This window comes from Echinococcus granulosus, assembly GCF_000524195.1.
Source record: "Echinococcus granulosus chromosome Unknown EG_S00141, whole genome shotgun sequence".
NCBI classification, from domain to species: domain Eukaryota; kingdom Metazoa; phylum Platyhelminthes; class Cestoda; order Cyclophyllidea; family Taeniidae; genus Echinococcus; species Echinococcus granulosus.
In genome coordinates this window covers 10,777-24,765 of record NW_020170521.1, presented here as the reverse complement: position 1 = coordinate 24,765, position 13,989 = coordinate 10,777, and the positions used below count along the sequence as shown (strand labels likewise).

Below are 13,989 nucleotides of genomic sequence, written 5' to 3'. Positions count from 1 at the left end.
AAGTCCACTTTGCGTTCGAGACTATTCAAGTCGGTAGAGTTACTTGACTTCAAGTACTTTTCAAAGCTTTGCCAGAAACGCTTTTCTGCTTGTGGATTTTAATTTAAAAGTAGTAAACTATCGCTTCATGTCACAGGTCAATACCTCACACAAAAAGCACAACATCTGTTCTACCGAGCGGGTCTGTAAGAATGCCTTGTGACTCCTTTTTGAATGTGCTGCCAACGTAAGCATAAAGAACTTTCGCTGAAATTCTATACTTGGACTAGAATGTTATAAATAAATGAGAGTCTACGCACAGCTCAAGCGCGGAAAAACATATTGTATGTGAACTTGTCATGCAACAACTTTTGAAGGATGTTTTGTCAATTTGTTCTGAATTTTCCGCGAGTATTGACTTAAAAGATGTCAGAAAGGTAATCCACCATAAACATAAACATATGAATCGCTTTGGCTTAGGCAGGCATGTCTAAATGCAGCAGATATGCTTGAACGCTGCCAAATTCACCGCAAAATACGGTCTTACCATTTAAATTGGTGTCTTCCTAACAAATCCTTTTCTTGTATCTGTAATCCTAAATCTGCCAATATGTCACTTGTCAAGTATTTTTAAACGTAATTAAAATCACTGTAGCCAACTCTTATTTGACAGTTTAGCTAATCTAACTTGTCAGTGGGCTTTAAAGTATCACTTACAGTATTAGATTTAGAGATACGGAGGAAGGATGTCATGGGACTCCTTACTTTCCTTGACACGGTTAAGGCTTAACCGCAGCACCGACAGGATAAATTTGAAGTACGTCGGGGCACCATAAAGTTCTTGAGGCATTCAGTGTAATTCACTACGATATCGTGCAAAGTGCTGGCGACTGTCGCACGCTTGGAGCAAAGATCGGATATATAACAGAGTCGGTCAATCCGTACTGTATTCTTTATTGTGTTTCCTACTATTTTCTTGATAATTGGAAACCTCATAGTTGAACCTAAGAGTCTTACTTGGAGCTTTCCGATCTAAAAATCGGTTTCTTATTCCTTTTCCAAGGCTGTGTAAGCCCCTCGTGCAATTTGTGAAGCATTTGAAAAGTAATTTGCCAAGGACTTTTATCAATGTCTAACTTGATTGATGGAGAAAGTTGTCTGTGCCTACACCAACGGGCAAATAAAATCATGGTAGGAGAAAAATGAATGGGCTCTACTCATAGTAACAGGCTACAGGTAACTTCAAAAGCCATCAATTTTTTGTTCTTTACTTCGTCAACGTGCGTTTTAAAAACGTGCCTTTTCAAATGATGCGTCGATATACTAAATTGTAATGATGGTCGCTTTTGCACTTTAATGTTAAGCTACCAGTCGCGTCTTTGGTAATCCTTGATGGATCTATTTATCACCGCCTCCGTTCAAGCCATCATTTCCCTCCCAGATGCCTGTATCTTGCGCGGTGTGTTAGATGTCAAACCAAATATCTGACCATAACCGATGAGGTCCACTTCCTTGATGCAACTCAAAATATACGCTAGCATTCAGGAAGAAAGTCATCCTTTTAGAAGACTCATAGTACCCAAAACTTGCATGCAAAAGGACTTCCACTTTATAGTAAAAGAGGACGGGAGACCACCTCATTTTCTGAACTCTATCAGTTGTTCTTAGTCTAGCTCCAAGCAATTGTTAACTTTTCTTAGCATTCATATGACTAGCCCGTTTTAAAAACACTCAGGTCTCGTTCACAACTAGCTACCCAAAAGTGAGTCCTAATAAGATTGCTTACAAAGCGAGAGACAAATTTCAGATTTTCTTTAGAGTAAACCTTGGCAAAACATTTTATCATCAGGGAAGGTAAATCGTGTCCTAGGTACCACCATGTTCTAGTCTTGCCTGAAGAATAATATGGTAATTTGATGAAATGTCATGTCGTGTTCAACATCTGCCACCAAGTCAGATACGAACCTACAGTGAAATCGAATTTGGAAATTTTGTCTCCATAAAATAGTCCCAACAATTTCAGTTATTCTTTAATTTTCCATAAGGTATCTTTTGGCTTTCGATTAGAGAATGTGTGGCAGTTAGTACCCAATGGGAATTCCACTTATGCCACGAAGGCACAAATTAACCATCTGTCTCCCCTAATTGGCTCAATCCCAACTTGTCATAAACCGGGAGAAGATTCACCGCCATGCAAACTCTGCCTTATAGAGGGCGATCCTTCCAAAACTGATCCGTTCGTGGCCCGCTTAGCGTTCCTATGGCATGCATTTCTCCCAATGTTGAACTGAATAAGTACGGATGAAATATTAAACCTCAGGCTCTGTGATTTCCGATTAAATGCAGAGTCGAGGCCCTTTCCATTTTCGCCTTGAATTGTTTTCAGTTTTGTCATTGGTTTCTACTTACAGGAAAACTTTGAATATTGCCGCACTTAGCTTGTATTGTTAGCTCATTTCTTGGTTTGGAGGAGGGGTCTATCTAAATATCTTTTGAATGCAAAATTTTTCAAGTGTTCCATGGCAGAAATAAAAAAATAACGAATAGTTGGTAACTTCGACTTTCTCTCATCTAAAAAAATGTGAAATTTTGGGTGTTTAAATGGAGGAGCTCTGTACGCCTCCTTATATGACACGCCGGAGCAAATATCCTAAAGAAGGATAAAAAGCGGAGGAGTATTATCCTTTTATTTACTATTTACTATTTTAGCTAATTGGATGAGAACAGGTAGGAACAAAAAAACAAGGTTGGTGTAAGTTCTTGGTGTTACATCGCAACCCCTTCAGTGTCACCGCATTTCCGGTGACCATCTTAGTGTCAGGACGAACTATTCATGCCACTCTCGTCTGCAGTTCACGAAATCCTTTGTTTAAATTTAAAATGCAGTTCCATTTAGATTAGCAATTCTATAGTCTTTGGGAAAGAAAAGTACGCAGCGGAATGACATTGATACTCAATGTTTACAGGTATTTTGTGGAAAAATGCATATCGAAAATTTATATATTGTAATGCTTTGATTGTCTGCTCATCGAGCACTGGAGAGCACGGCTTTTGTACCTCTGCTGGCAGCATATCCCCCGGGCCATGTCAGTAGCCCCAGTCCCTTCTATATGGCTACAGGACGTATTGGGTTACTACGTTTGTGGCAAATGAAAGCAAACCGTATTCTTAGGGACATCTACCCCAATTTCTGCCACCAAATGATAAGAAGTGCATATAATTAGGATAGTAAGATCTGTAGCGACCTCATATAGAAGGGCAGAGAAAGACGTCTACCTTTGACAACTACCCAAACCCTGTGTTCTGCAGGAAAGCCATCAAAAACCGAAACACCACTGGCCGCGAATTTCTTAAAAGTTCGTACAGAGCTATCAATGTTACCTGTACGAAGATGTTAACTAAGTGGAAACCAGATGCCCACTTTACCTTTCTAATAGTTAAAATCCAGGTAGATACAGAGCAAGTCAGCGTTTAAGCGTTAATCATCATCATTTGTAAATGCTTTTTAGTCCAGTATTCTTACGACTAGCGGTGGACACACGTTGTTGCCTACACATTCCCTTTTCCTCGAATCCAGCTTCCATACAGGACGGAACTCGAGACCCGGTAGAATTGCCAAGAGGGATCAGTAACGGTGCAGTCACGTGTCTTCTTTGGTTTTTTTCTTAGAGCACCAATAATGTTATGACGACCGAAGTGGAAGTTTAACAAGGGGGGAGCGCCAAGGACACCGCGCAAACGGAAAGAGTGGCTATGTAATGCTTTGATTATTCTTTTATGTTTTTGTTTTGATTTAAAGGGCACTTAAGACCCCCCAGATTGTACATCCACTAGGCGGCATGACTTTCAGGTCATCTCATTAGCCCCCTCCTCAGCCCCCCTGTATGTCGCCCATGAGTATTTTGTCCTAGTACCATGATTTTTCGCCTTCAGGGAAGCCTTGACATACTCCAATGTATATGCTGCAAAACAATTAGCCTCTCCTTTCGTTTCAATCAGTTACCGACCGATTTGGTGCATCCGAAAGTAGGAGTCTCATCTTGAACAATGGAAGTGAACTTTAGTTCCAAATTACTACCTTAAAACAAGAACTACTGCTTAGCCAGACGAATCCTTAAAAAACTTAGGAGACTGGCTCATTTTAGCATTTTGACAGGGTAGACGGTGCCTTGATTCACTCCCAGGTCTTGCAGGCATTTCAATCTGTTTCAAAGCAAATGTGTTTTTAAAGGAAAATTGCGAGATTTTGTTTTAACAATCTTGCCTTTAACCTAAATAAAAAGTACTTGAGCATCAAAGCAATGGAAACGTGGGGAACTGTTGCTGCTGGTGGGTAAGTCCTTGAGCTAAACGTATTGAAAGGTTGGTATTGTTGACACCAGTGCCTGTCCTAATGAGTTACTCTGTGTCAATATGGGCTGGCTCTGAGTTGGTTTCCGTTTTAATGTGAAATTCTTTTTTAAAATGCCAATTTAATTTATTAAATGCCAGACATTTTGCCGTTGCAACTCAAATGCTGTTGAAAATGACTAAAATAACGTCGAGATTTTGCTATGTCTTGCACCTTTGATGCAAAATCCCTATCCTTTTCCTACGTATTGTCTAGGAATGAAGCCTTTATCTGATAGGAAACTAGTGAGCAGTGACGTGGAAAGCATTTTCAGAGACAGTGGGGACCGTAGCACGTGAGATTAGCTACACCGATCCGCTACACGGTTTCGTTTAACCTTAAATATCCTTCTAAGCCATGGAAAGTGGCCAGCTGATGTTAAGTCAAGAAGGAGAGCAGTACGAGGTTTTAATGATGTGTTCTATCGGTCCGATTCACTGTTTAGTTGTCATTTTTGGACGATTTATTCACAAATTACTACTAAGGTGGAAGGATGATCAACTTTGTTTGCCAAATGTATTTTTAAGGAACATTGCCGAAGAGGAAACCCATTTATCTAAACTAATGATCCAGCGTAGTTATTCAGCATTGCATGTTTTTCACTGATTTGCATCCCTGTCTCTTCAACACTGCTAATAGGATTGCCTTCATTATTCTCTATCTGTTTAAACAGGAAATAGTGACAAATGGAGCACTTTTCCGGAAAAATGAATTTATATATTGTAGAAAATCATTAAATGCTCAATACTGCTTCTTTTCACTCTTTTCTTATTTGATATTTAATTATCCTTTCCCTTCAACCCTCGATTTGTCATAACGCTAGATCTCTAGTTCTTTAAGTATATATTTAGCTGTTTGTTTTGGTTCTGTAGGCACTTCAGTATCCACCTATGTACTCTCGATGGAAGGCGAGGTCTCCGGGCCCTTCAGTCTTTCTATACCTTGGCAATGCATATTCTTCCAGTCCCGTGTCCTGCAGTAAAGCTACTAACAACAGAAGCAACACCAATTGCGAACCGTCTGAAAAAGTTCATTACGGAGCTGTCTACGGGACATGGATGTAGATGACAATGAAGCGGACACCCGATACCTCTTCCATCTCTCTACTTGCTGGATAGAAGACAGATAGATATGGAGCTGGCAGCACTGAAGTGAATTCGACATGGCAAGGAGGGACAGACGCGAAACCTTATAGCCACAAAACTGTTTTAAACAAAGTTCTTAATTAAATGACTGCTTATAGGCTTGTATTTTTGCAACTTGCGATGAATATACATGATGACCTGCGCATTACCCCTCAATCAAATCCATTTCCTATACAGGACTAAACTCCCGACCCAGTGGATTCATCAAGAGGGATCAATGACGTTGCAGTCAATTATCTTCTTAGATTCGAGCAAATTTGATGACGGGCCGATTGTTTCGTGGGTGCTTTTCCTACAGTACCAATTACGTTGTGATGGTCGAATAGAGAGACTGACCAAGGAATCACGGAAGACTACGCTCAAATGTGATGGTGATAATGTATTAATTCTAGTTTTTTATTAAACTCTTCATTTTGCATTTGCGGACCCCTGAATCTACGCCTTTTAGTTCCGCTGGGCGGAATGACCTCCAGGCCATGTCAGCAGCCTCCCGGCCCTTCTCTATGTCGACGATACATATTCTGCTCCAGTATTGTCTTCTTTCGACCTCACTGAAGACTCGGGCGCTGCATTTTTAGTATTACGGTTAATGTCAGATTGTCAATTTTTTTAGAAAAACAGTATTGAAATACACATTGTCTGTTTTCTTTAATTAAGAAACCTTTTTAACATTTCATGCCATTATTGGCCCTCACATCCCACAGGCAGGATTTACTTTCAAATATTAGTATTCATATTGCTTATTTTATCATCCGATCAAATTCCAAAAATGGCCAGAAAATAAATTTCTTGTTGAAAATTTGGCTTACATTTTTATGTAAAAATAATATCTTCCGTTAAATCACTATATCTCAATCTAAATGTTGTAGAATAAAAACTTATATGTCATCTTCGCAAAAGCGTCTGTTAGTTAACATCAAAAAGCTCTCTGTCGTGTATTAGGAGCCAGGAAGTATGCATTTCTAGTCACATTCCGGTAAAACTACTTTGGGAATGTATGATGTAAAACTAACCTTTTGTACGAAATTATAATTGAATTTATTGCATAGAGCTTAGGTTGCACAGAATGTGTGGGAAGCCTTATGTCTCATTATCCTAGATAAACTGTTAGAAATTATAGGATTCCGAGTAGACGTTGAAGGCTTGACAAGGCATATTGTTTTAAAGAAGATGAGGACCGAATTTTAGAGAACGAAGGGCTTCCTTGAATGTGTGAATTCCAAAATAAGTGTGTTTAGGCTACAAAATATACCTCCTCTTTTGACCGTTGTCCATGATGCTTTCCGTAGTCACGTTTACACTTCGGCTCTCACCAATCTTCTTGTGAAATCGTATTCAGCTGTAGCATTGAAGAGATGATGTTGCGTTAAAATTAACTTGTGGAGATAATGCTACCCATTGGTAAATAAAGTGGATAGGGAATATTGGGAGGTGCATTCTATTTGTTAGGGCCTAAACTCCCTCCAGTACCGGCCTTTGCAGCACTCGAGATCGAATGTTACCGCCGAACTAGGCGTGTTTTCTAAATAGTCCTTCCTGTGGCCAGCCTGTAGATTTAGTAATCAAGCAAATTCCCTTCCTTCCCCTAATGTTTCGGTTTAATAACCAACAGATGAAATTCGATTCGTTATTCACTTTGACCTGATTAATTTGACGTTGCCACCAATGTAGGGCTATAAATCACCCCCAAGGCCACAAGGTGTACCGGCGTGAAGGAAAGGTTCTTTCATGGCACGCAGAAGGGGTAGGGTGGTGTGAAGCATGGATAAGGCACTACAACACCAAACTAGAGATCAAACGGAGAAAGCCAAAGGACCCGCATTATTAAAGGTATCTTTTATACAAAAGTGATTTTACCGCAAACTAGTCAATGTTTTATCATCGTTTAAGTGTATGTACAAGTATTAAAGTTATTTGTCAATGCTTTGTTCAATAAATGGGGGAACTTTTCAAAATATTCTGTGATATTAGTCTTGATATTCTGTTCACACCATCTTAACTGGTGGAATAGTAGGATCACCTTGACGACATTACTGTATTGCCCCGAGACTTCCCTGAGGGTGAAATAAGTCATAATACTAGGGCGGAATGTGTTTTGGAGACCTACAGAAGGGTTGGGGGACTTCTAACGCTGTCCAGAAGCCATGCCACCCGGCAGAAGTACAAAAGTTGAGCTTTAAGTATCCGTGTAAATAAAATGAGGAGTTGCTATTAATCACGGGGTTGCATTAGCCCACTTCTTTTGATCCTCGTCTTTAGTGCTCCTATTCATCAACTTTCCGCGTTGGCTACCGCAACGTAGTCGGTACCGCAAGGAAAAATACCAATAAGGCTGCAATAGTCATCGATTTGGCTTATAAACGAGAAGATATGTGACCGCAACGTCACTAGATCCCCTTGGCAATTCCTCTGGATCTGGAGTTTCGCCCTGTCTGAGAACTGTATTGGAGAAAGGGTGAACACGCAGGCCATTTCGTATGTCCGTTGTTGGTCTCACGACTCCTGGCCTAAAAGGTGTCGTTTAACAAAGGACGTGGTTCACCAGTGTTCCGTAGAGCTAAGAATTTGCGTCAATTCCCTCTTGCCACTTAGTTCTCATTTCGTTGCTAAATAGCCACATATCTATCTGGGTTCAGTTCGACCGTTAAAGAGGTTGACCGTTAATTCGTTCACTCAATTAAATGGCATCTTTGTGTGGGTATCGTTGACAGCTCCGCGACAAACTTTTCTGAATAGTTCACGGATAGCATCACTTTAGTTGTTAATAGCATTCATAGGAGAGCCGGGATTGCGGTTGCTACCTACGGTAGACGTCATTTTCAACCATTCTATTAAAAGTCATCGCATGTCCTCCTATCCGCTACATATGCCCTTCTTCTGCCACGATAAAGTTTAGCACTCTGAAGTATAAAACAGGGTATTTGTCCTTTAGAATCAGATTCGCTTTCCGCTGCCACCAATGCTGTGCCCCAAGTCTTTCCTGTAGACAAAGGAGGTCATAACACTAAGGCAGTTTATATGTTGTCGATGTAGAGGAGGGCCGAGTGGCTACTGGCATAGACCGGATGCTGTTCCGACTATTGGAACTACAATGACGGATCCAGTAGGTGCCACGTTACCAAAACAGAGCTAACCAAACTATTAAGGAATAACAATTACCCCAATGAAAAATAATTCTTTAACTGTTCCACCTTCTAAATGATATTTTGAAGGAGGTGCTTATTTTTTACCACACCAATGGCTTCATATTTGTTCACTCTAAGCAAGGTAAATATTGTTACTAACTGAATGAGTGAAAATGGCGTTCCGCATTTTTTGTCATTTTTGAAAGGAGTCCTAGGCGTTTGAAGGGTAGAATTTGGCAGCATTATTGCACTAGAATAATCTAAAACATGGATTATTTTGGTTCTGCTAACAAAATAACGTCTTTTACTTTCGTTAGGTGAAAGGATTGTTTCGTTTTGTCTACTGCTGCTCCACACTTGCTTCAAATCTCCACCAATTCTTCGTCAAAAAGATGAAAATGAATAAGGTGCACTGCTGTAGAAACCATACATTTTACCATTTTATTTTATGCTATTTGGCAGACTGCTAATCCGCTTTCGATGGCAGACTATCATATCATTCGTCAAGGAGGAGAAATGTCAATAGATTGCGTGAGGAAAGCGTGAATAGAAATGGTAAATAACTAACTCATTATAGTTGGGAACTATGAAAATTATTCTATGGTTCAAATATTAGTTAACTGTTTTAAATATTCGCTGGAAGTTGATGAACTATGCAAAAGAACCTCGGCTTCTAGAGCTACTTTGAATAGTCATTTCTCCTCTCCACTATTAATTGTAGAGGATTGCATTACTCTCAGTTTCCAGCAATATTAAAAACGACTGAAATGTCCCTTTTTACGATTATTGTAAGTTATTTTTAATGGTAAATTTATTCTCTCTCCATTGTCATTCACAATGCAAAACTTGAGACTGGAGGACTCCCCAAAATTCGGAGGTGCTGCTGAAGCGCCCCTCTGCTGTGAGTCATCGCATATCGCGTGATCAACAGAGAGTGTTTCACTTATGTACCATTTTGATGTAGCAAAGCCAGGTACGCAGTTGGTTTTTTATTTGAGTGGTCTTGTTAGCTCAGCCGCCAATAAATCGTGGCTGTTCCGTCCAAAGACGTTAGAAGCAGCTTGGGTAGCACAGGTTACATAAAAATGGCTTAACAAAGGGCTTATTCAAAGCAATATTCTTTTGTCTCATCAGAAACAGTCAACCGATTTAATGCCCAATAGCTATTAAGAATCAAACAAGCACTCAGTTGCATTTGCCTTCCGACTTGGGATGGGTTTGAGATATTATGCATTAGAATTGAGACTAGCAGGAGTAGAGTTAAAGCAAGTAGTAGCATGCCGCCTTCAACCATACCCGAGTCTTTGAAGCAGACAACAGAAAACTTTGCCGCTTTTGTCAGACCTCCCCCTTATTTTCGCATTTCACTGTCAAAATATCTAAACACTTATCTCCGTAGAATGTACTTGATTCAGCTTTCATGGTTGCCTCAAAGCAAGTCCTTTCCAAAGGACAATATTTTGTAGTTAGGTTATTTTCTCGGTTCATTTACATCATATGAAGTGTGCACTAGAGTGTTTTACCACTGCCCCTAACAGGTTGTTTAATAGTAAACCAAATTAATAACAGACTATCCGATCCTGGGAGAAAATTGACCATACTTACCGCCAAAAATCTCAAGTTTTACTGGCATTACCTGCGTCAAATAACCGGCCTGCAAGACAAAAATGTGCAGGCCTGTAAAAAAATATTTCCGATAGGTGCTTTTGCAGGCATTTAAAATCCTTTTGTTTACATCATAGCGTGACTGATGAAATTAAGTCAAATGTGGAGAGGGCTAAAAGTGTTTTCAAGCCCCCACCCTCCTGACGGATTGGATTTGATTTTGTAATTTACTTTGGTGTCATTAATTTCCTTAATTCCGTTTCTGAATTCTTGCTTCTTGACTGTAGACGAGGTTAATTGCAATCTAATTGCACATCTTTTAGATGATTTCAATTATACATTCCTCGGAGGGTAAAATCTCCCTTATCATTGATGGGAAATTTGCATAAATTCGTTACGAAAAGCTTCATATTATCCCTATTTTTAGTCTAAACGCAATCTAAATACACATTTTGCGATCCGCACCTTTTGCGTAATAATTTATATTTGCCTATGCCTTTATTTTAGCCTCCTGGGCAATTAAGGTAGCGCCATTGTACTTCCGCTTGGAGGCGTGGACTCCGGACAAAGCTAGTAGCTACTCAGGCCTTCTGTGCGTCGATAATGTATATTCAACCCTAATTTTATGACCTTCTTCGTCTTCAGGAAAGTCTTAGGGAGCTACATTAGTGGCGGTAGATAGCAAACTTGAGCCCAAAAAAACTATTTTGATTTCCATTCATGAATGCATAGCCTTTACGTGACGAAAGAAGGGGATAGGCTGCGAAATGGCAAATCTGTGATGATCAGCAACAGAAGGGGAGAGCTACTGTAGTTTGCAGAAATGTTATCAGAAACTGAAGATACGCTATCTGGAACCATCTGCAAAGGTACGTTCCGGAGCTGCTGCGGTACCTGCATGAAGATGTCGATTAAGCAAACACGCTATACTTCCTTCACTTCTTGACTAGCTGGATAGAACCGAGATAGATATACTGCTGGATAGCACTGAAGTGAGGACAAAGTAGCACTTTATCCCCGCAAAACTGTTGTAACCCCGTCCTTTATTAAATAATTGCCTTTTAGGCCAGCGTTCAGACGAATAGTGATGGGCATGCATGATGCTCAGTAAACTGATCTTTCCCAACAGAGTTTTAATCAGTACGGAATTTTAGATCCAGTAGAATTACCTAAGGAATCAGTGACGTTTCAGTCAGATATCTTCATAGTTGTACGCCAATTCAATTAATGGCACGGTCAGTATGTACGTGTTTTGCTTACAACACCGACTACGTTGTGATGGCCGACTTGGGAGGCTGACTGAGACGAGTGCCAGAAACGAAGCTTGAAAGTATTAAGTTGCTCTGTAATGCTATAACTTGCTATTCAACTCTTCGTTTTGGTTACAAGGGGACCAAAGTGTTCCGCTTTTGTTTACCTGGTCGTCACGCCCTTGGGTCACGGCAGTGACCCCATCTCTTCTGCACGTCGGCCATTCATATTCTTCTTTATCATTAGATCTTTCATCTTGAATGAAGTCTTAGGGTTGAACATTTGTTTATAGGAATCCTTAAAATTTCTGAAGCGCAATCACATTTAAAAAACTCCTATTCGAGAGCGCGATTTCCCTAGCAGATGTGATTTTCTAAGCAGAATGCCCACAAAACAACTATTTTTTGCCTGTATTGAGTTTTTGAAATTTCTTTTAAACAGTAAAAACAAATCAGCTCATTAAAATTTAAATAGAATAATTTGGTGTGTTTTGTTTATGACTATGTATATACATGATAAATTTGTATAATTGCACAATCTATTCTGTTTGTTCGAGAGTAACGAAATAAAGCTTCGCCTAAACCAGTGACTGCCGGTGAAGTTGAAACCCCCGAGCGATAAAGCTCTTTCCACATTAACCTTCACAATCAAGCTTTAATTTACATTAATGCCTCTCATTTACGCTACATGCTTAGTGTACTGAGAATTGGCTTTTTAAGCATTAAGGCATTGCTAAAATGGTATCTAATGAATTTTATTTAGTTACTTACTGCCTAAATTATGTTTAACACGAAAGTTGTACGTGACGACCACGCTAAAAGCCTTTCCACTTTCAACTTGATTAAATTTTATGGTCAGGAGAATAATGTTATCTGGAGAGGGTTTTATTTCACCCTACAGAGTTCCACAGCACTCTCGCCTGCTCTATCGTATGAGCATAGACATAATCCTGATTCAACTGCAATAAGGGTTGTTGAGTTGATACTAGAAGTAGTGTATCGCCCCGAGACTTTCTTGAAGAAAAGTGGTAACATGACACTAGGTCAGAAGGCATTTGCTGACATGTACAAAGGCTGGGGGCTACTGGCATGGTCAGGAGGCTGGGCGGCCCAACAGAGGTGCAGCGATTGAGCCCTTCAGTCTACGTGTAACCGACATGAAAAGTTAAACAAACAGTCACAGTATAACAGTAAGGCTACTGGAAGGTCAGGCTACCAAAGCGGTTATCATGACTATACATTTTTATAAGGTCATGCAGTCAAGCCTACGAATTCGCGTAATCATTACGAACGGTGACGATGACTGGAGTTAATAAGTTCCCTCCAAAACAGAGAAATTATGAGCTAATTTCATAATTTTATTACTAAATACTCTCTTGCTATCATTCTATTAAATGTCAGCTAAAATTAAGTGATTTTGCCTTGTTAAGATGAAATCACAAACTCCACCAGCTAGTGGGGAAAAGTAAACTTATTGCACACGTGAGAGAAACCATTTTCCCGCTCTGTTCACTCAGAGAGTAGGGATGGGGAAGAAGGTGGTGGCAAAATGTCCTTTCAGTTGTTTTACCGTATAATGCCTTTCGTCCTCTTCAACCTCGAGTGAACAAAACACAGCCAAAAGCAGGTTCCGCGTTCGCTATTGCGCACGCAATGTCCGGCGGGTGGAAGCTAACTTCTGCACCGACTAACTTGATCTCTTACCAAAAAATTTTGTGAATTATCTGAATAGTTTTAAACAAACCAAGGGCGATTTAGAAAACAGCTAGTTATCTTATCTATGACTTTACTTACAAATTTCCCAGACAAATGTGGCATCCGTAATTAATTTAAAGTCACAGGGTGAAAAAGCTCAATCACTTTTCAAATCAGCCTTTAATTTAGGAGAGGTTGTAAAGTGAATGGAATCAAATATTTAATGGCATTTACAAAAACTCCACATTTTGTTGAGTCAAGATAACTTTCATCATTCTACAGCTACTTTAAAAAACCTTTTTATTACGCGACGGTAGGGTGTTCAAAGGTAAATTACCTCTTATTATGCGATCTCTTCCTTCATTGAATAATGTTCTGGATTTTTAGGGCATTGTGAAATAAATTAAAATCTTACACTCAAATCTGCCCTATGGGTACAAAAAAAAGAGTCGGCTCAGAGAGTATCGGAAAGGGAGGTTTTTGCAGCGCCCACCAGACGGATAAAGGATGTACTGCGATAAGGGAATGTTAAACCTTTTTGAATAAGGATTTAAACAACTCTGAAACGCTGTGGCTTAGTAGCACAAATGTAAAAGGGCTCCTTAGGCTTCAAGAGCTGCTGATGCAATCAGGCAACTAGAGTCTAGCCTATCTTGAAGGTTAAGTAAATCAATGGGTCATCAGGAAAAAGTAAATCTTAGAAGGAAAGTTCATTTAAATTAATTAAAGAGGATTAATAGTTACAGTTAGCAGCTAATTACTTCCATGATACGCCTGATCTTTCCATACACGTCTTTTAC

At 39.7% G+C, this 13,989-nt stretch overlaps 2 protein-coding genes across 2 annotated transcripts in view; one reads left to right on the top strand and one right to left on the bottom strand. All coding sequences in view use genetic code 11, as the record gives it.

Moving 5' to 3' along the window:
- Nucleotides 1-1,900: 1,900 nt before the first annotated feature.
- On the top strand, nucleotides 1,901-6,354 carry EGR_09287 (hypothetical protein; the record flags this gene model as incomplete). Its single annotated transcript, XM_024498536.1, has 5 exons — nucleotides 1,901-1,972; nucleotides 2,876-2,907; nucleotides 2,946-2,984; nucleotides 4,211-4,312; nucleotides 6,219-6,354. 5 exons carry the CDS (start codon nucleotides 1,901-1,903, stop codon nucleotides 6,352-6,354), a joined length of 381 nt encoding a protein of 126 aa, XP_024347041.1.
- Nucleotides 6,355-7,399: 1,045 nt separating this feature from the next.
- EGR_09286 (hypothetical protein) overlaps nucleotides 7,400-13,989 on the bottom strand; it is a gene marked incomplete at both ends in the record, with an annotated part of 9,089 nt that continues 2,499 nt past the window's right edge. Inside the window, 5 exons of the mRNA XM_024498535.1 lie at nucleotides 7,400-7,568; nucleotides 8,674-8,708; nucleotides 8,745-9,018; nucleotides 10,241-10,386; nucleotides 13,187-13,218. Coding sequence (XP_024347040.1) covers nucleotides 7,400-7,568; nucleotides 8,674-8,708; nucleotides 8,745-9,018; nucleotides 10,241-10,386; nucleotides 13,187-13,218 — 656 coding nt within the window. The remainder of the gene's footprint in view (nucleotides 7,569-8,673; nucleotides 8,709-8,744; nucleotides 9,019-10,240; nucleotides 10,387-13,186; nucleotides 13,219-13,989) is intronic.